Raw genomic sequence first — 21,857 nt, 5'->3', positions numbered from 1 at the left:
CTGTGGCATCTTTACCTTACTGTAAGCTAAAGCATTTCAAATGCTTTTTTAGTGAAGGGGAGATCGTGTCTCACTAACTTGATAAGAGTTTTTCGAGGAGGTCACAAAGATGATTGATGCAGGTAGGGCAGTGGATGTTGTCTATACGGACTTCAGTAAGGCCTTTGACAAGGTCCCTCATGGTAGACTAGTACAAAAGGTGAAGTCACACGGGATCAGGGGTGAGCTGGCAAGGTGGTTACAGAACTGGCTAGGTCATAGAAGGCAGAGAGTAGCAATGGAAGGATGCTTTTCTAATTGGAGGGCTGTGACCAGTGGTGTTCCGCAGGGATCAGTGCTGGGACCGTTGCTGTTTGTAGTATATATAAATGATTTGGAAGAAAATGTAACTGGTCTGATTAGTAAGTTTGCAGACGACACAAAGGTTAGTGGAATTGCGGATTGCGATGAGGACTGTCAGAGGATACAGCAGGATTTAGATTGTTTGGAGACTTGGGCGGAGAGATGGCAGATGGAGTTTAATCCGGACAAATGTGAGGTAATGCATTTTGGAAGGTCTAATGCAGGTAGGGAATATACAGTGAATGGTAGAACCCTCAAGAGTATTGAAAGTCAGAGAGATCTAGGAGTACAGGTCCACAGGTCACTGAAAGGGGCAACACAGATGGAGAAGGTAGTCAAGAAGGCATACGGCATGCTTGCCTTCATTGGCCGGGGCATTGAGTATAAGAATTGGCAAGTCATGTTGCAGCTGTATAGGACCTTAGTTAGGCCACACTTGGGAGTATAGTGTTCAATTCTGGTCGCCACACTACCAGAAGGATGTGGAGGCTTTAGAGAGGGTGCAGAAGAGATTTACCAGAATGTTGCCTGGTATGGAGGGCATTAGCTATGAGGGGCGGTTGAATAAACTCGGTTTGTTCTCACTGGAACCACGGAGGTTGAGGGGCGACTTGATAGAGGTCTACAAAATTATGAGGGGCATAGACAGAGTGGCTAGTCAGAGGCTTTTCCCCAGGGCAGAGGGGTCAATTGCTAGGGGGCATAGGTTTAAGGTGAGAGGGGCAAGGTTTAGAGTAGATGTACGAAGCAAGTTTTTAACACAGAGGGTAGTGGGTGCCTGGAACTCGCTGCCAGAGGAGGTGGTGGAAGCAGGGACGATAGTGACATTTAAGGGGCATCTTGACAAATACATGAATAGGATGGGAATAGAGGGATACGGACCCAGGAAGTGTAGAAGATTGTAGTTTAGTCGGGCAGCATGGTCGGCACGGGCTTGGAGGGCCGAAGGGCCTGTTCCTGTGCTGTACATTTCTTTGTTCTTTGCACACCCAAATACTTTTAAATGCAATGAGGGTTTCTGCTTCCAACACTTTCAGGCAGGATTCTAGATCGCCTTCGCCCTATGGTGAAAAGATTCTTCCTGAACTCCTCCAGAATCGTTCTATCAATTACTTTAAAATCAATGCATTCTGGTTATTGACTGCTCCAAGTCCTTTCTATTCATCTATGTGGGCCCATCAATTTTATATGCCTCCATTAAATCTCCCGTCAGCCTTCTTTGAAGAAAACAACCCCATCCTATCCAATTTTTCCTCGTAGCTAAAATTCTTCAGACTCAACAACATCATTACAAATATACTCCCACGCCCTTCCTAGTGCAGTTACACCTATTGTGCATTGTGGTGACCAGAACTATATCCACTTCTCGAGCTGTGGTCTAACTAGTCTTTTATACTATTCTAGCTAAACTTCTCTGTTCTTATATTCTGATTTGGACAGTAAAGAAAAGGATCCCAGGTGCCCGTTTAACTACTGTTTCTAACTGGCCTGCTATCATCAGGCATCTACGGGCAATGTACCCCAAGGTCTCTCTGTTCCTCTACACTTCTCAGTATCCTAGTATTTATTTTGTAATCCCTTGTCTTGTCTGCCCTCTACAAAAGCATTCCCTCACTTTTCTGGGAGGAATTCTCCAGATTGGATTCCATGTGCCACTTTTCTGCCCAGCCGATCAATACATTGATAGCCTCCGGCAGCCCACGTTTTACTTCCTATCAATCTCACAGCCAATTTTTGTATCATCTGTGAACTTCACAACTGTATCCCTGACATTTACGTCATCGATGTGTACCACCAAAAGCCAGCACACTGCCTTGTGAACCCATGAGACATTTTAAAACATCAGGTAATAAACAGATGGCAGCAATCTAGAATCCATTGTCTTGCTTTAACTTACATCAAAGAATGCTCCAGATGTGCCATTTCCCTGTAAACTGTAAAGCAATGGGTTGACAAAACCAAGAGCTGGAAGACCTTTCTGGAACCGGCGATCATTTATGAGGGCCAAGATCCCACTAAAGACTGGGGTTGACGCCTGCAGAGAAAAACAAAATTGCGCAATTTCATTAAATAAGAAAATACAAATCTCACATTTGGCTAATTAATTAATTAATTTTCAAGATCTTTATCAATAATTAAAGTTCAGTCAGCATAGTAATCAGTAGCAACTATGAACACACTTCAATGTGCTGAACATTGGCTCAGCCTGTGGATAAACTGAATTGGATTTAATAATAATCTTTATTATTGTCACAAGTAGGCTTACATTAACACTGCAATGAAGTTACTGTGAAAATCCCCTAGTCTCCACACTCCGAATTCACCTAACAAGCATGTCTTTCGGGACTTGAGAGAGGAAACAGGAGCACCCGGAGAAAACGCACGCTGACACGGGGAGAATGTGCAGACTCCGCAGACAGTGACGCAAGCCGGGAATCGAACCCGGGACCCTGCCGCTGCGAAGCAACAGTGCTAACCACTGTGGTGCCGTACCGACCCATGAATATAGCGGTAATTTTTATCTAATAGCAAAAGTAATGCCTCCCAAACTTTTCCCACTGTGACCCCATTTTGATGCTTCAAAATTGGTGCAAGCCCAGAAAGTAACATTCAATACTTAATTATTAAATTATTAAACATAAAATCATATCCATATTAAAATAAGAAGTTTTCAACTATTTTATCTTATTTTGCTACAATCACAGCAGATGTTACTGTTGAACAAGCCAGATCCTAGAGTGAAGTCTGTCTCACTGAGATGAACCTTTTGCCATTATTGTGAAAAAGAGGAAGAGCTACTGACCCCAAAAGCATAGAACTCTATTATCTTTGGAATTTTAAAAATGAAAAGATTTATTTTTTAAAAAAAAATTTAGGCACACTAAAGTTATACAGTTAAAACAGTCTTATTTTTAAAAAAAAATAATTTTTATTAAGGTTTTCACAGAATATCAATAACAAAATGAAAAAGGAACCCAACAGGGTTAAATACAAAAGTCAAAAAATAACCTTCCATACCCCCCTCCCCCCCTGTACATAAATAATAAATTAACACCCCAACTTTACACAAAGCCTACATAGCAAATATATACACCCCCTCAGATCCCCCAGTGTAAATGAACATAAATAAAGTACCCCCCCCCCCCCCCCCCGAGTTGCTGCCGCCATTGACCAATGTCTACCGTTATGCCAGGAAGTCTAAGAACGGTTGCCACCGCCTGAAGAACTCTTGTATCGACCCTCTCAAGGCGAATTTCACCCTCTCCAACTTAATAAACCCCGCCGTATCGTTGATCCAGGATTCCATGTTTGGGGGCCTCGCATCCTTCCACTGAAGAAGAATCCTCCGCCGGGCTACCAGGGACGCAAAGGCCAGAATACCGGCCTCTTTCGCCTCCTGCACTCCCGGCTCCTCTGCCACCCCAAATATTGCGAGCCCCCAGCCCGGTTTGACCCTGGATCCTACCACCCTCGACACCGTCCTCGCTACGCCCTTCCAAAATTTCTCCAGCGCTGGGCATGCCCAGAACATATGGGTGTGGTTTGCTGGGCTCCCTGAGCACCTAACATACCTGTCCTCACTCCCAAAAAAAGGCTCATCCTTGTCCCGGTCATGTGTGCCCTGTGCAGCACCTTAAACTGTATGAGGCTGAGCCTCGCGCACGAAGATGAAGAGTTCACCCTCCCTAGGGCATCTGCCCACGTCCCTTCCTCATCTCCTCTTCCAACTCCTCCTCCCACTTACCTTTCACCTCCACCACCGAGGCTTCCTCCTCCTCCTGCATCACCTAGTAAGTTTCCGAGATCTTCCCCACTCCTGCCCACCCCCCTGAGAGCACCCTGTCCTGTACTGTGCGTGGCAGCAGCCGTGGGAATTCCACCACCTGCCGCCTGGCAAATGCCCTTACCTGTAAGTACCTGAAGGTGTTCCCCGGGGGGGGAGCCCATACTTCTCCTCCAACTCACCCAGGCTCGCAAACTTCCCGTCCACAAACAGGTCTCCCAACCTTCGTATCCCTGCCCTGTGCCACCCCGAAAACCCTCCATCTGTCCTCCCTGGGACGAACCGGTGGTTCCCCCGTATTGGGGTCCACACCGAGGCCCCAACTTCCCTCCCCTGTGCCGCCAACACTGCCCCCAGATTTTGAGGGCAGCCGCCACTACCCGGGCTCGTGGTATACCTCCTTGGAGGGAGCGGCAGTGGCGCCGTTGCCAGCGCCCCCAGACTCGTACCCACACAGGACGCCGTCTCCAGCCTCTTCCATGCAGCCCCCTCCCCCTCCATCACCCACTTGCGCACCATCGTCGCATTGGCGGCCCAGTAGTACCCACAGAGGTTAGGCAGCGCCAGTCCCCCCCCCATCTCTATCCCGCTCCAGGAACACCCTTCTCACCCTCGGAGTCCCTCGCGCCCACACAAACCCCGTTATGCTCCTGTTAACCCGCCTGAAAACAGCCTTCGGGATAAACACGGGGAGGCACTGGAACAGGAACGAAAACCTTGGGAGCACCGTCATTTTGACTGACTGCACCCTACCCGCCAGGGACAGCAGCAACGCGTCCCACCTCTTGAACTCCTCCTCCATTTGCTCCACCAGCCTTGTGAAATTAAGCCTATGCAGGGCCCCCCAGCTCCTGGCCACCTGGGCCCCCAAATACCTGAAGCTCCTCTCCGTCCTTTTTAGTGGGAGCTCACCAATCCCCCTCTTCTGGGTGAACCACGAACAGCTCGCTCTTCCCCATGTTGAGCTTATACCCTGTAAAATCCCGAACTCCCTGAGGATCCTCATTACCTCCGGCATTCCTCCCACCGGGTCCGCCACATATAGCAGCAAGTCGTCCGCATAGAGCGACACCCTATGCTCTTCCCCACCCCGCACCAACCCCCTCCAGTTCCTCGACTCCCTCCGTGCCAATGCCAGGGGTTCAATTGCCAGTGCGAAGAGCAGGGGGGACGGGACAGCCCTGCCTCGTCCCTCGGTGCAACTGAAAGTACTCGGACCTCCTCCTGTTCGTGGCCACACTCGCCATCGGGACCTCATACAACAGCCTGACCTACCTGACAAACCCCTCCCCAAACCCAAACCTCTTCAGCAGCTCCCACAGGTACCCCCACTCTACCCTATCGAAGGCTTTCTCAGCGTCCATCGCCACCACTATCTCCGCCTCCCCCTCCCTCGCCGGCATCATGGTAACATTCAAAAGCCTCCGCACATTCGCGTTCAACTGCCTCCCCTTCACGAACCCCGGCTGGTCTTTGTGGATGATCTGCGGCAAACAATCCTCAATCCTCGTGGCTAAGAGCTTCGCCAGCACCTTGGCATCTACGTTTAGCAACAAAATCGGCCTGTAAGACCCACACTGCAGGGCATCCTTGTCCCGCTTCAGGATCAAGGAGATCATTGCCCGGGACATCGTCGGGGGCAAGGCCCCCCTCCCTTGCCTCATTAAAGGTCCTAACTAGCAATGGGCCCAACAGGTCCATATATATTTTGTAGAATTCGACCGGGAAACTGTCCGGCCTGCATGTTCCCTATCCCTTTGGTCAGCTCCTCCAGCCCAATTGGGGCCCCCTATCCCGCGACCAGTCCCTCCTCCACCTTCGGAAACCTCAATTGGTCCAGAAAGCGGCCCATTCCTCCCTTCAGTGGGAGCTCGGACCGATACAATTCCTCATAAAAGTCCCTGAAGACCCCATTGATGCCATCCCCACTCCGCACCACACTCTCTCCCCTGTCCTTAACTCCCCCGATCTCCCTAGCTGCGTCCCGCTTCCGAAGCTGATGCACCAGCATCAGGCTTGCCTTTTCCCCATACTCCTAAATCGCCCCCTGGGCCTTCCTCCACTGCACCTCCGCCTTCCTGGTGGTCACCAGGTCGAATTCGGCCTGGAGGCTGCGCCTCTTCCTCAACATCCTTCCTCAGGCACCTCCGCATACCTCATGTCTACCCTCACCATCTCCCCCACCAGCCTCTCCCTCTCCCTCTGCTCCCTCCTCTCCATGTATGTGGGCCCTAATGGAGATCAGCTCTCCCCTAACCACCACCTTCAGCGCTTCCCATACCATCCCCACTCGGACCTCCCCGTTATCGTCGGCCTCCAGGTACCTCTATGCTTCCTCGGACCTGCTCACTCACCTCCTCGTCCGCCAACAGCCCCACCTCTAAACGCCACAACGGGCACTGGTCCCTCTCCTCCCCCAGCTCCAAGTCCACCCAATGCGGGGCTATCGCCGAGTACTCAGTATACTCTACTCACACCATCAGCACCCTACTCATAATAAAAAAGTCGATCCGGGAATAAGCCTTATGGACATGTGAGAAGAATGAAAATTCCCTAGCCCCCGGCCTTGCAAATCTCCAAGGGTCCACCCCTCCCATTTGGTCCATAAATCCCCTCAGCACCTTAGCCGCCGCCGGCTTCTTACCCGTTCTAGACCTGGAGCGATCCAGTGCCGGATCCAACACCATGTTAAAGTCTCCCCCCATTATCAGGCCCCTCCCCACTTCCATATCTGGGATCCGACCCAACATGCGCCACATAAAACCCGCATCGTCCCAGTGCGGGGCGTACACATTGACCAGTACCACCCTCTCTCCCTGCAGCTTACCACTAACCATTACGTACCTACCGCCATTATCTGCCACAATGCTTGACGCCTTGAACTACACCTTTCCCACCAAGAACGCAAACCCTCGACTTTTGGCATCGAGCCCCGAATGAACCACCTGACCTACCCACCCTTTCCTCAATCTTACCTGGTCTGCCACCTTCAGGTGTGTCTCCTGGAGCATGACCACATCCGCCTTGAGCCCCTTCAGGTGCGCGACCACGCGGGCCCGCTTGACCGGCCCGTTCAGTCCCCTTACATTCCAGGTTATCAGCCGGATAAGGGGGCTACCCGCCCCCCTCCCCCGCCGACTAGCCATAACCCCTCCTCAGCCCGCCACGCGCCCGCACCCCACGCCCGGCCCGTTCGCCACGGCGGCAGACCCCTGTCTCGACACCCCCCCCCGGCTAGGAACCCTCCTAGCTGCTTTACTCCATCCATTGCACTTCCGCAAGTCAGCTGACCCCGGCCACTCCCACCTCTCCTTCGACTCCTCCCATTGTGTGGCACACCCTCCTCTTCCATTCCCAAGCGCGGGAAACAACCCTCGCTTCCCAGCCCCGGCCCCTCCAGTCTTCAGCGCGGGAAAAAGCCCGCGCTTACCACCTACCCAGCCCCGCCACCTCTGACGCAGCTCCTTTTACAGGCCCAGTCCCCTCACCATTTGCTTACCCCCCTCCAAGAGCCCCCGCGGCCAACCCAACCAAAACAGTGCCCAACCCGCCCTAACCAAACCAGAAAGAAAAAACAAGACCAAAGGACCCCCCCTCAAAATCAACCCCAATCCCCAAACGCCCATCCCAACCCTCCATCTGTGTCCAACGTCTCGGCCTGAACAAAGGTCCACGCCTCCTCCGGAGACTCAGAATAATGGTGCCGGTCCTTGTAGGTAACCCACAGTCGCGCCGGCTGCAACATGCCAAACTTCACCCCTTTCCTGTGCAGCACCGCCTTCGCTCGGTTGTACCCGGCCCTCCTCTTTGCCACCTCCGCACTCCAGTCCTGGTATATTCAAACCTCCGCGTTCTCCCACCTGCTGCTCCTCTCCTTCTTGGCCCACCTGAGCACACACTCCCGATCAGCGAACTGATGAAACCGCACCAGCACCGCCCGCGGAGGCTTGTTAGCCCTGGGCTGGAAGGACCACACTCCCATCAGCGAGTTCAACATGGTGACCACATAGGCCCCCACGTCCGGCCCCTCCAGCCCCTCCGGGAGGCCCAGAATCCGCAAGTTCATCCGCCTCGACCAATTCTCCATCTCCTCGAACCGCTCCTGCCATTTCTTGTGGAGCGCCTCGTGCTCCTCCACCTTTACCGCCAGGCCTAAGATCTCGTCCTCGTTGTCGGAGATCTTTTGTCGAGCCTCTCGGATCGCCACCCCCTGGGCCGTCTGTGTCTCCAGCAGCTTATCAATAGAAGCCTTCATCGGCTCAAGCAAGTCCGCTTTAATCTCCCTAAAGCAGCGCTGGATAACCTCCTGTTGCTCCTGCGCCCACTGCATCCACGCTGCCTGATCCCCACCCGCCGCCATTTTGTGCTTCTTCCTTTGCACCTTCTTCGGGTTCACCACCACTTTTTTAGTCGCCCCGCTCCTGGTAAAAGCCACATACTGTCGGGGAACTATTGTACTCTCCTTCCCACAGCGGGAAACGTCGAGAAAATTCCGTTGGGGGCCCTGGAAAGAACCCAAAAGTTCATTTTTTGTGGGAGCTGCCGAATGTGCGACTTAGCTCCGCATAGCCGCAACCGGAAGTCCGTTAAAACAGTCTTATAACTAACGGATCAGATTTACGCTCTGCACTTCTGCCACATCCTGCAGTGAAAGCTGGTGGACAATTAAACAACTGACTGCAGGAAAATATCCAGGCTTGGGCTGACAAATGGCAAGTAACATTCACGTCATACATTTCCAGGCGATGACCATCTCCAATAAGAGAGGATCTAACCATTGCCCCATGGCATTCAATGGCATTACCATCGCTGAATTCCCCACTTTTAATATCCCAGGGGGAGGGGGGTTTACCATTGACCAGAAACTGAATTGGACTAGTCATATAAATACTCTCGCTACCCCAACAAGTCAAAGGCTAGGAATCCTGAGGGGAGTAACTCACCTCCTGACTCCTCAAAGCCTGTACTCCATCTACAAGGCTAGCACTGCTGCCTCACAGCGCCAGGGACCCAGGTTCAATTCCGGCCTTGGGTAACTGTCTGTGTGGTGTTTTCACTTTCTCCCGGTGTCTGTGTGGGTTTCCTCCGGGTGCTCTGGTTTCTTCCCACAGTCCAAGATGTGCGGGTTTGGTGGATTTGCCATGCTAAATTGCCCCTTAGTGACCAAAGATGTGCAGGTTTGGTGGGGTTACGGGGATAGGGCAGCAGAGTGGGCCTAGGTAGGTGTAGAAGGCACTTTAGTGTGCGGATTAGTTGCCTGTTAAGGGTATTCATTTTAACCAGCTGCTTGACTATATTTCATGGAAATAGGCACTTGGCAAAGCATGATGGATATTTAGCCTTATTTCAGTCAAGGGTTCTGTATGAAATAGTCAGAAGGTCATACAATGTAAAGCGTACATACAGCTGCACATTGTTTTGCGGACATGATTTTATGTTGCTTAGGCAATGAACTCAAGGTTTTGTTATTAAAACATAACTCCGGCCTGCTTGGTTTTCTGTCTAAACATAAAAATCCAGTAATATTACCCAAGTCAAGGGATTGTTTTGCTTTAATAAAGGTATGCCGCATGACTTCTCAAACACTTCCACTAAAGAATTTCCCCGCCAATTCAGTTAAATATCTTTCCTTACGTATATTTCCCCCTTCCGTCTCAGTTTCTATTGTCCTCAAACACCTCTCTGAACTCAACTTTTCCAAATATAAAAACCTTTCATGTTGTTTTTCGATTTCACCTCTACCTCCGGGCCAATAAAATTTAATGCATCTTCCTGTTACCTATGAAATCCTTGTAAGATGTAAAGGCTCCTTCTCACCTCTGAATTCCCTTTTGAAATTCAACAGCTGGAAAACCAAGTTTCCCACTGATCTCACAGAGCAATTTTAACATCCAAATAATTTACTTGTAGCTCAAACTCACCATTAGCTCTCATTACACATGCACCTATTACCTTTTACCTCTTAGACCTCACAGACAACCTGTCTCTGGTAACATCCCCCTGCTTCATTAACCCTGGACACACACAGCTCACTTTACCGTCACAGAATATCAACATAATCAAAAAAATATAAAAAACAAAAGACATCTCATCACAATATACTTGGTGGGGCCTAACTGTTCGACTTCAGATTGGAGAAGTACCACGCTAGTGAGAAATTAAAGTTCCATCTCCACTGTGGCTCCCTCATAGCCCCAACCACTTGTCCCAACCCTCCAGTTGCAGCACGACTTCCCTCCCTCACTCATTGTGCAATGGGAGTTCCCATTGATCGATGTGACCCGCTCAGCTAGACGTAGGTACTGTCCTCTCCTCTCCCAGTGAACCCAGGGCTAGACAAAAATATTGGGCGTGCTCATGGCAGGCGCTGATGCCACCTCAGAGCTCGTTCCCTCCCCTCTCAGCGAACTGGGACCAGAACGTGAAAAAGAATCGGACATGCACTTGACAGGTCCCGGGAGTTGATCCCAGTTGCTCACAGGAGGGCTGCGACTCACAGTTTGTGAACCCCTGGAATAAGGGGATTTTGGGAGAGAGTAAATAATGATTTAACTCACTGATGTTCCAGAAATCCAAGGAATTGGGATTAGGTTGTTTACAATCCAGTAGTTATCAGATAGAGCAGCGACATCAGGATAGGCACGGCCATTAACATTGTAGTAGCTCGCTGGGGGAAGCGATTTCATTCTTTTTAGATAAGACTTCACAGCAACATCCTGTAAAATGAAATAGAATACTGCACATCATTTACTTTAAAACACATCAGATATATTTATATCAGTTCCCGAGAAACCTAGACTTTTTAAACCTATTAATATCCTGTAATTAAAAGTACAACTTTGGGAGATTGATAATCTTAGCCATGGTTTCAATGTTTTTATGAGCTGCTTAATAAAATTAATCTTCCCACATTTGCAGCCTGGTGCATGACCATTCCAGGGACAAGCACATTGAGGAAACTCAGTTCAAAACATCTGACAGCAGTTACGACCTCACTGGGTTTGATCAAACAACAAGAATATCTTGAGAATTCAAAAGGAAATAACTTTTTTTACTGGAAGACTGAAGCAGTGAATGTTTGTTTATTTTCTACTATTCACATACAATAGCACGTTAAAACATATTAGACCACTAGTGCATAGTACCAAGGAAAGGAGGGAGTCTGGCTTGTACTTCCCTACACGTCAAACCCATAATCTTGTGCTAAGCAGTTCCCTCACAGGGAAGTGTATGAAAACTGGTAGTGTCTTTAAGACAGAGATAGATAGGTTCTTGATTAATAAGGGGATCAGGGGTTATGGTGAGAAGGCGGATGAGAAAAATATCAGCCATGGTTGAATGGTGGAGCAGACTCGATGGGTCGAATGGCCTAATTCTGCTAAGTCCTATGGTCTTGTACAAAGTATGGCGCACTAGACTGCCAGTTCAAACTTTAATTCTCAATTCATCAGCAGCCCTCTATCCCGGAGGGCAATTAAGAGTCAGCCATATTGCTGTGGATCTGGAGTCATATGTCGGCCAGATCAGGTAAGGACAACAGATTTCCTTACCTTAAAGGAGATTAGTGAACCAGGCTGGTTTTTAAATCAATCGACAATGGTTTCATGGTCACCGTTAGACTTTTAATTCCAGATTTTAAAAAACTCAATTCAAATTTCACCACCTGCCGTGGTGGGATTTGAACCAGGGTGCCCAGAACATTACCCTGGGTCTCTGGATTACTCTTCCAGTGACAATGCCACTATACCATTCCCTCTTCTGTACTTCATAAAACCCAAGAAAAATTATACTCAAAATTTTGTTGACTAGAACTAACTAGAGTTGGCCTGGAATCATTTTTTCTTTTTTAAAAAAATATAAATTTAGCATACCCAATTCCTTTTTTCCAATTAAGGGGCAATTTAGCGTGACCAATCCACTTACCCTGCACATCTTTAGGTTGTGGGGGCGAAACCCACGAAAACATGGGGAGAACGTGCAAACTCCACACGAACAGTGACCCAGAGCTGGGATTGAACTTGGGGCCTCGGTGCCGTGAGACAGCAGGGCTAACCCACTGCGCCACCGTGCTGCCTGGCCTGGAATCATAAATAACCAGACCCATGAAGAATAAAGCACTTATTCTGTATCAGCTAGTCAACAGGGCAAATTCTGGTTTGACTAAGTAGACACGAAATATAGGCTTTCTATTCCAAGCATATTTAATATTTAATGCAGTCAACAGTCAACACTACTGCATTACTGAAACGAGTCAAGTTCCTGTAACTTATCTTCGGTTAATCCTCTGCATCAAAGAATAAAGGAAATTACACCACAGGAACAGGCCCTTCGGCCCTCCAAGCCTGTGCCGACCATTCTGAACTAAAAACCCTTACCCTTCCGGGGACCATATCCCTCTATTCCCATCCTTTTCATGTATTTTTCAAGACGCCCCATTAAAGTCACTACCGTATCTGCTTCCACTACGTCTCCCGGCAGTGGGTTCCAGGCTCCCACCACCCTCTGTGTAAAAAAACTTGCCTCGTACATCTCCTTTAAACCTTGCCCCTCGCACCATAAACCTATGCCCCCTAGTAATCGACTCTTCCACCCTAGTAAAAAGCTTCTGGCTACCCACTCTGTCCATGCGCCTCATAATCTTGTAGACTCCCATCAGGTCGCCCCTCAACCTCCGTCGTTCCAGTGGGAATATGCATTCATTAGGAAGTCACCTTCAGTAAAACAAAAATCAATCCAGTGACCAACTGGTTACTTAACTGATAGTTCGGCATCCTGAACACATTACTGAATCCGCCACCACTGATGTAGTCTGTGACTTCAGCTGTAATTTGAAAGGGATTCTTGAAGGAAGTTCCTCCCACAGTTGTGACATATGGACTGAAAGAAGTTTTATATTTGGTTATGGCTGGGCATCACACACATTCAACATGTTCATTCCAATGGCATGGTCTATGCTGAGAATATTTCCCCCCCTCATTTTAAATCATTTCTCTGTAGCAATTAATGGCATTAAATGTGTCTTCTGTATGGACATGATTGATAACATAAAGTTTAAACATTAAAAAGCAAATGGATTAAATGTGTAATAAACAACTGCAGCCTCATTGGCCGTTAGGGCTGGTGGAGGGCAGGAATTGCAAGAGAAACCAGAGCTTGAATGCACAACACAAAGATCTTCTGTTTTGTTCTTGCGTCCCTGGGGCCAATGACTCCCTCCTCAAACCTACCACCTGGTTTAGTGTAGTAACCAGATAGCGCCAGCGACTCGGGTTCGATTCCCGGCTTGGGTCACTGTCTGTGCGGAGTCTGCACGTTCTCCCCGTGTCTGCGTGGGTTTCCTCCGGGTGCTCCGGTTTCCTCCCACAAGTCCCGAAAGAAGTGCTTGTTAGGTGAATTGGATATTCTATTAATTGATGCCACCTTTATAATAACAACGTTGTTGGAATTGCAAAGACGTTTCCAAATACATTTTACACCTCGGAACTGCATTGAATATCATTTGATGTCATGGAAGGGCAAGTCACATACTTGCTGGAAAATGTTCCCACTCTTTTCCATCATCCCGGCTTGGGTCACTGTCTGTGCGGAATCTGCACGTTCTCCCCGTGTCTGTGTAAGTTTCTACCTGTGCTCTGGTTTCCTCCCACAGTCCAAAGATGTGCAGGTTAGGTGGATTGACCATCATAAATTGCACCTTAGTGTCCAAAGAGGTTAGGTGGGGTTACTAGGTTATGGGGATAGGATGGAGGTGTAGGCTTAAGTAGGGTGCTCTTTACAAGGGCCGGTGCAGACCCGATGGGCCGAATGGCCTCCTTCTGCACTGTAAATTCTATGATCAGTGATTCGATGATCTATTCTGAATTCTCTCCCTCAGTGTACATGAACAGGCGCCGGAGTGTGGCGACTGGAGGATTTTCACAGTAACTTCATTGCAGTGTTAATGTAAGCCTACTTGTGACACTAATAAAGATTGGTATTATTTTCATTTAACTAAAACCAGGACACTGCAGTGGAGGAGCCCGTTTGGTATCTGGGACTCGCCGACTGAATTCAACGGAAAACTGGATTTGAAACGGTTTGGGACCCATCATCATGGCTTTGGTTGGGTGCCTTATCCACTTTGGCTACTAGTTCAAAATCCCCCGATATTTCCATCCTGTTTTCCCACTCTAGGTTATTCTGTACCATGCTTGATATGCCAGCCCCTTCTACCCAATGTAGTGCTGTAATCAGCTGCGTATAGGTCAGGGTGCAGGGTGACAGACCTTTCTAACTTTGGTTCCCTTAATGTGGGGAAAACATTTAACCTCAGATACCCTACATGGGCAAGCTGAGCATTGGAAACTGTTCACGTCAATGTGGATCTTAACTCTTTGTATGCTACTTCTGATTCATTACCAATTCTAGCTCAGCACAATAGATATCACAATTGGTTCTTGCAACAAATATATTAATTAGGTCAAAAGAAATTCAAAATTTCAACCTTAATCTAGAATACGAAAGAATAAAATAATTGTTGCTAGAGAACAATAATAGATTGTGAATTGACATAACGTGAATGATTTTAAGTGTGACTTTAATTCATTGAGTGCAAAGTTTTGAAAAAAATGTTTATTTTTTGGCTCGAATACTCAAATATTTGCCCTTGAAAAGCTTTTGGTGTGGAATACTACATACCTACCCATTAAAAAAGCTGCACACTGTATTGAGATATTACCTAGATGCAGGAAAGTTTGGATCGAATGTATTCACGCCTTTTCTAACTTCTCTGCAACCTGCACCGTCATCACCTATCACATGAGGCAAATGAATGTTAAAGTTTAACTGGCATCACCCCTTCCATCAGCTTTTTAACAACTTCCACAAGATGAGAAAAAATCATTCTCATGCTGTATATTTAGCATGTTAATAACATTCTGAACTTTATCTCCCATTTCCCACGGTGGCACAGTGGTTAGCACTGTTGCCTCACAGCACCAGGGACCCGGATTCGATTCCAACCTTGGGTGACTGTGTGAAGTTTGCACTTTCTCCCTGTGGAATTCCTCTGGAGGCTCCAGTTTCCTCCCAAAGGCCAAAGATGTGCACGTTAGGAAGATTGGCCATGATAAATTAGTGTCCAACAAGTTAGGTGGTGTTACAGAGATAGGGCCGGGAAGTGGGACTAGGACCTAGTCAGGGTGCTCTTTCAGAGAGTCGGTGCAGACTTGAGGGCCAAATGACCTCTTTCTGCACTGTATTGATTCTATGATTTAATGCTCACCAGTTCCCTGATGTTGACTCAGTGGTCTGCATGTCTCAATACTGTTGTGGGACAGCAACGCTGCCATTTAAATTAGGCCCCTACTCCTCTGAGGCAGACAACTTCCCCTCCCTGAATTCAGGCAAATACAAATGGCGGGGCCGCAAATATGTCAGAGACATCTAACCCTTCTGCCTGCACCATTTTTACTGGGCATGAGAGTTTAAAATTAATCTGAGACGTATTTTTCCATCTATGTATGTACATATACATAATACAAGAACCAGTATTTACCAAATGCTACTTACTGAGGAAATTGTGAGTTTAAATAATTTTTCTATTTTTAATCTATGTCTATTAATTGAGCAATAGAGAAAACAGACTTGATTCTGATAGTCAAGATTTGAATCTTTACTGCACCTCCTAAAGTACTGCACCAGAAATGCAAAGAAAATATACCCTTCTGGATAGCGTAGTTAAGAGACTAGTTGAGAGTCTGATTATAAAGCAAGCCAATACATATTCTTTCCTAATGGGAGTATAGACTGAGAGTCAAACCAAATGAAGTATAAGCCAAATATTCTATTCGTTACTGGACTAAAGCAGATAATCTGATATAGCGAGAAGGTCAGACTGCAATGAAGCTAGGAATTAGACATTTCAAACTTGTAGTACAAAGAATGCAAAATTAACAAATTTCAAATAGTATCCAGTTAAATATGCAGAAGAAGATAAGTGAAGCAGAATAGAGGATGGTGGAAAATCTCAGCAGGTCTGCCAGCATCTATTAGGAGAGAAACAGGATTAACGTTGAGTCCTTCTTTTTCTCCTAACATGCTGGCAGACCTGCTGAGTTTTTCTGGTATCCTATATACTTGCTTCAGAATACAGCATCTGCAGTATTTTGGTAATAAATTTTGCTATTTCCAAGAACCACAGTTGGTTAGGTTGTGACGAATCTTTAGAAAAGACACTTTCGGTTCCAAGTTCGAGTGCAGCATGTGACAACAGGATTAAAAGCAGAAACAAAGGGAGCGGTTTACCCAAATGGGAACTATGTCCCATAGCGAACGTGTTTAGCTGTGTGTTTCCTGGGGCTCGCAATGCCGAGAAACACACTATCTAACATGACTCTGGTTAGATATGGGACCTCAGCTTCACTTAGTCCCGTTTCCTGTACTGAAGAGCTCCGCTCGCCGAAGCTCCTTAGTGCAGGGAGAGATGGCGTCGCGATCTCTCGAGTCCCCGGCGCGACACCCGAACCGCCCCCCCCCCCCACAAAAAAAACCCCACTCCCCCCTCAAACTCACAGTTCGATGGCCCTGGGCATCCTCCTCACCCCTCCAACACCTGTGCAGGGCACCCCACTGTCGCAAAAAAAGCTACCTGGGCACTTTGGCAGCGACACCCTGGCAGTGACCCATCAGCTGGTACACCTTGGGCCACCTTGACAGTGCCATGCTGGCTCCCAGGTGGTACTGCCAGGGTGCCAGGCCACCACTGCCAGGGTACCATGCTGCAGAGGACATGCACCTGGGGGCCTCCAATCCCCTGGAAAACCCCCATGAGTGCCATTCCGTCTGGTCCCAATTTGTGGAGACGAGTACTGAACGGCGCTCACCCGAGGTCTCCAAGGCAAAGGGGATAGATCCCAACACCTTGGTTACATCAGGAAACTGCACATTAGATTGAGACTAGCTGTCTCACTCTAATATGCAGATTTGCCACACAGTGATCCCACCCACAATGGGCGGATTTCACATCCCGACATCTCGTGAAATTGCGTTAGATCGCGCAAGGCGTGGGGAGCCGGATAGATTCCAGCAGTTAGGTCTCCCATCATTTACCAGCTACGTTGCGCTGCAGCGCGCTGCTTTTAGGGTGCAGCATGGCCGGTAGATTGTGCCCAAAATCTTGTTTCAGAAGCAATCGGTCATAAGGTTTAAAAACAAAATTACCAGATGCAAACAGTAGTGTGAGTCCGCGGACACCTGCCTTCATGAACTCAATGTTGATTCGCTTCATATATGCCATTGATAGACTGTCCTCATCATCTCCGTAACTGATGGAGTGCACCCATGGAATTGCTGACATATTACTCAATAACGTCATCCACTCTAGAAATGGCTCCTGGGATTCATGTCTTCCTGTGCAGGTGAATAACATTCAATAAATTTGTTATTTGCAACTATACTGACAATCAGGAAACTGAAGGATGCAGGCATGAAAAAATTCCTCAGTTGGGAAAATTTAAGATAACCAAAGAACAACAAATACTATTATGCTGGATTTACACAACACATTGGAAGATCTCGTAGGACTCTCTTAGCTTAATCAGTTCTCCTCAGTATACTTATTAATCCATTATAAATTGCTCCAGAGTGCAGCACAGTGGGCAGCACGGCATCGAAGATCCGGGTTCGATTCCAGCCCCGGGTCACTGTCCGTGTGGAGTTTGCACATTATCCCCGTGTATGCGTGGGTCTCACCCCCACAACTCAAAGATGTGCAGGGTAGGTGGATTGGCCACGCTAAATTGCCCCTTAATCAGAAAAATAAATAAATTGCTCTAGAGAGTGTGTGGGGGATGGGAAGGGATTGACTAATGTTGGAATCTTCTCTCTCACACACCAAACCTTAAACCCCACAAAAGCGAGTGGGTGGGTGCAAGTCAGTAACTCTAGTTTCCAAGTACAAAATTAAATCTGCCAACATACGGAACTACAGGGCATTAGAAAGTGGCTGCAGAACCTTTGCTGAGTTGTTGTTTTCAAGTGCACAGCTGTGGAGTGTCGTCCCGAGAAGCCATTACTTTCTGCAAGAACTCAGTTACAGTGTGACCACAGAAACCTCGTGTGTGAAGTGTTGCTAACTTTTGGTTGGTTCAATTGGCTGTTTTATAACCTTTGCTCTAGAGTCGCCAGGTATCTTTATGATACCGCCACAAGGTTCAAGTTCAAGTAATGATCAATAATTCAACACACCAATTAGTAAGATTCAAATCAATACACATTTATTATACACAGTAAATCGCTACTCATGCATAAACTCTACTTTCTAGGCTATTTCTATCACTAACAGGCCTATACTTAGCTTCGGACTGGCCCACCAGGTCAGGGGAACAAATGGCCTTTCTTTCAGGTCCTGAGTCTGCAGGATTCAAAAGCTGGTATGGACTGGTAGCTAGGAGCGCCTATCTCGTAGCGAGCGTTGACTTGAGACTTACTTGTTTGGAGGCCGCTGGACAATTCACTCTCGGGGGTTGCTTCGCGTTGCTGAGTGACCCTGTCAAGAAGGACGATTTGAACTTGGGGGCTATGCTTTATAGTCCCCAGGGGCTTCCCGCCCTTCGGGGCGGACCCCGTACCTGGTTTCAAGTGATTGGACTTCGTTCCAATCACTTGGTTCGATTTCTCCAATACTGGAGCTGTTCCCTGATTGTTGGGCGGTCTTTAAGTGTCCGTTAACCTCTTTTGTGTTGGCTCCTGCTGGCGCCGGGGAGTCTGGCTTGGCCTTGTTTACCTTAAAATATTTCGATTGTTTCCGGGGATCGCTCATTACTATGTAGATGGCTGCTTGTATTGATGCTGTCTGGGTTTCTGCAGAGTCTAATACACAGTAAACTTGCACCTGCTAGTTTTTGCCTGTGTTGGCTGAATTTCCCTTCAGCCTTTGTGGTCACTGTAAAATGGTTCTCCATTTTAAGTCGGGAAGTGGCCAACTCAGGTGGCTACAGAAGCAAGAAGCTGAATGCGTCAGCATTAATGGAGTCTATTCCGTTTAACAGAACTGGAAGCTTTGACTGTGTGTGCACATATCACATCCCCAAAATTATGATATTTCCGGCATCTGCCAAGGTTTTGCTGATCCTCTAGTTTCAACCGTATAAAACCATTCTGAAACATGGTTGGGAAAGATGTACAGCTCTTCGAAAACGTACAAATTTCAGAATCCCTGCCTAACTCAGGATGCTGAATGGGCCCATCAGCACTCCAGTTCTTTTAACTTATTGGCTGACACAGTAATGTCAGTCGTAACTCAGGTAAAAATTCACTGTTTGGCTTCAAGTCCTCTGGTTGTTGGCCCACTTGACCTTCAACTCATTAGCTGACACAGTGGTGACAGCAGTCACTCCAATCTTGGGCCTGGTTCCAGTCCTCATCTCCTCTTCCTTTCAGATATGTCTCAATTACTCCCTGTGGCAAAGCACCGAATCGCCTGACAACAATATTTTACAGCAAGAAGTCTTACAACTTTAACCTGGTGTTGTAAGACTTCTCACTGTGCTCACCCCAGTCCAACGCCGGCACCTCCACATCAACAATATTTTAAATATACTCGCCTAAGTTCTCTCCTCGCTCAGTGAAGTTATTGTAATATGCATTGGACAATTGTTCAGCAAGTATCCCTTCCAAACAGCTCGTATTCAGATATTCTCAAGGGCTACTTCTTGGTTTTCAGGGGCTCCTTAAAAGTAAAGCCTCCATTAAAGGATAAAGAAACAAGAGACTCGGTGCTGGGCAGGCAGCGCACATCCAATAACAATTATTTTTTCCTTAATTCACCTTCATAGAAACTAGAGCAGGAGTGGGCCAATCAGCCCTTCAGTCCAACACCGCCATTCAATATGATGATAGCCGATCCTCTATCCCAATGCCATGTTTCCGCTATCTCCCCATTCTCATTGAGGCCATTAAAATCTAAAACTTTCTCCCTCTCTTTCTTGAATAGATTCAGTGACTTGACCTCCACAGTCTTCTATGGTACAGATTTCCACACCGTCACTACGTTTTTGACTGAAGAAAGTTTTCCTCATTCAGTTCTAAATTGTCTACCCTGTATTCTGAGACTGTCCCCTGGCTCTAGGTTCCCCAAACAAGGAAAACATCCTCCTGGCATCTAGTATGTCCAGTCCTGTTAGAATTTTATATGTTTCATTCCAATCTCCTCTCATCCTTCTAAATTCCAGTGAATACAGACCCAGTCGAACCAATCTCTCCTCATAGGACAGTCCCGCCAACTCCGAGTGAAGCTCCGAGTGAAGCTCTGCTGCACTCCCTCTATAGCAAGTATATCCTTTCTTAGGTAAGGAGACCAAAACTACACACACTACTCCAGGTGTGGTCTCACCAAAGCACTGGATAGCTGCAGTAAGACATCCCTCCTTCTGAACTCAAATCCTCTTGCAATGAAGGCCAACATACCATTTACTTTCCTAATGGCTCGTTGCACCTGCCTCTCCACTTTCATTGACTGGTATACAAGGACACCCAGATCCCTTTGTACATTTTCTGGGTTACGGGGATAGGGTGGAGGTGTGGGCTTGGGTAGGGTGCTCTTTCCAAGGGCCGGTGCAGACTCGATGGGCTGAATGGCCTTCAGCACTGTAAATTCTATGATTCTATCCACACTTCCCAATACATCGCCATTTAAATAATACTCTTCCTTTCGGTTTTTCAAACCAAAAAGTATACAACTTCACATTTAGCCGCATTGTACTGCATCAGTCACGTGTTTGCCCACCCACTCAACTTGTCTAAACCACCTTGAAGCCTCCTTGCATCCTACTTGTAACTCTAAATTCCATCCAGTTTTGTGACATCAGCGAACATGGAAATGTTAAATTTGGTTTGATTATCCAGGTCATTTATATATATCGTGAACAGCTGGGGCCCAAGCGCTGATCCCTCCAGTACTCCACTAGTCATTGCCTGCTACTCGGAAAAAGACCCTTTTATTCCCACTCTCTTTCCTGTCTGTCAATCAATTCTCCATCCATGGCAATATATGTGCTATCCCACGTGCTTTAAATTTTGCGCACTAACCTCTTATGAGGGACCTTATCAAAGGCCTTCTGAAAGTCCAAATACACCATATCCACTGGTTCTCCCTTATCTATTCTCCTGATTACATACTCAAAAACTCTAGTAGATTTGTTAAGTATGATTTGCCTTGCATAAACCCATGCTGGCTTTGTCTAATCCCATGTCTAAATGTTCTGTTATCACGTCTTTTATAATAGGCTCTAGCATCTTCCCCATTACTGATGTCAGGCTGTAATTCTCCCTTTTTTCTCTCCCTACTTTCTTAAATAGTGTGGTTACATTTGCCACCCTCCAATCTGTAGCAATTGCTCCAGAGTCTATAGAATTTTGGGAGATGACTACAAATGCATCCAGTATTTCTAAGGCCACTTCATTAATACTCAGGGATGTAGATTATCAGGCCCTGGTGATTTATCATCCTTTAACTCCATTAATTTTCCCAGCATCATTTTCTTAATATAACTGATTTCCTTCAATTCCACCCTCTCACTGGACCCTTGGTTCCCTAACATTTCGGGGAGATTATTTGTGCCTTCTTTTGTGAAGACATAACCAAAGTATGGATTCAATTCTTCTGCCATTTCTTTGTTTCCCCCCATTATAATTCCCCCAGCTTCTGACTCAAAAGGGGCCTACATCTTTGCTCATCTTTTTCTCTCCACAT

General features: G+C 47.2%; 1 protein-coding gene across 1 annotated transcript in view; it reads right to left on the bottom strand.

Annotated features, from left to right (window-relative positions):
- tpp1 (tripeptidyl peptidase I) overlaps positions 1-21,857 on the bottom strand; it is a 57,558-nt gene that overhangs the window by 4,569 nt on the left and 31,132 nt on the right. The window contains exons 8-12 of the mRNA XM_072491188.1: positions 17,327-17,515; positions 14,844-14,916; positions 12,886-13,003; positions 10,684-10,845; positions 2,240-2,377 (exon numbers count right to left, since the gene is read on the bottom strand). Coding sequence (XP_072347289.1) covers positions 2,240-2,377; positions 10,684-10,845; positions 12,886-13,003; positions 14,844-14,916; positions 17,327-17,515 — 680 coding nt within the window. The remainder of the gene's footprint in view (positions 1-2,239; positions 2,378-10,683; positions 10,846-12,885; positions 13,004-14,843; positions 14,917-17,326; positions 17,516-21,857) is intronic.

Source organism: Scyliorhinus torazame, chromosome 2, assembly GCF_047496885.1.
Source record: "Scyliorhinus torazame isolate Kashiwa2021f chromosome 2, sScyTor2.1, whole genome shotgun sequence".
In the NCBI taxonomy this organism is placed as follows: Eukaryota; Metazoa; Chordata; class Chondrichthyes; order Carcharhiniformes; family Scyliorhinidae; genus Scyliorhinus; species Scyliorhinus torazame.
The sequence above is the reverse complement of the archived record's forward strand: the minus strand, read 5'-3'. Positions and strand labels throughout refer to the sequence as shown.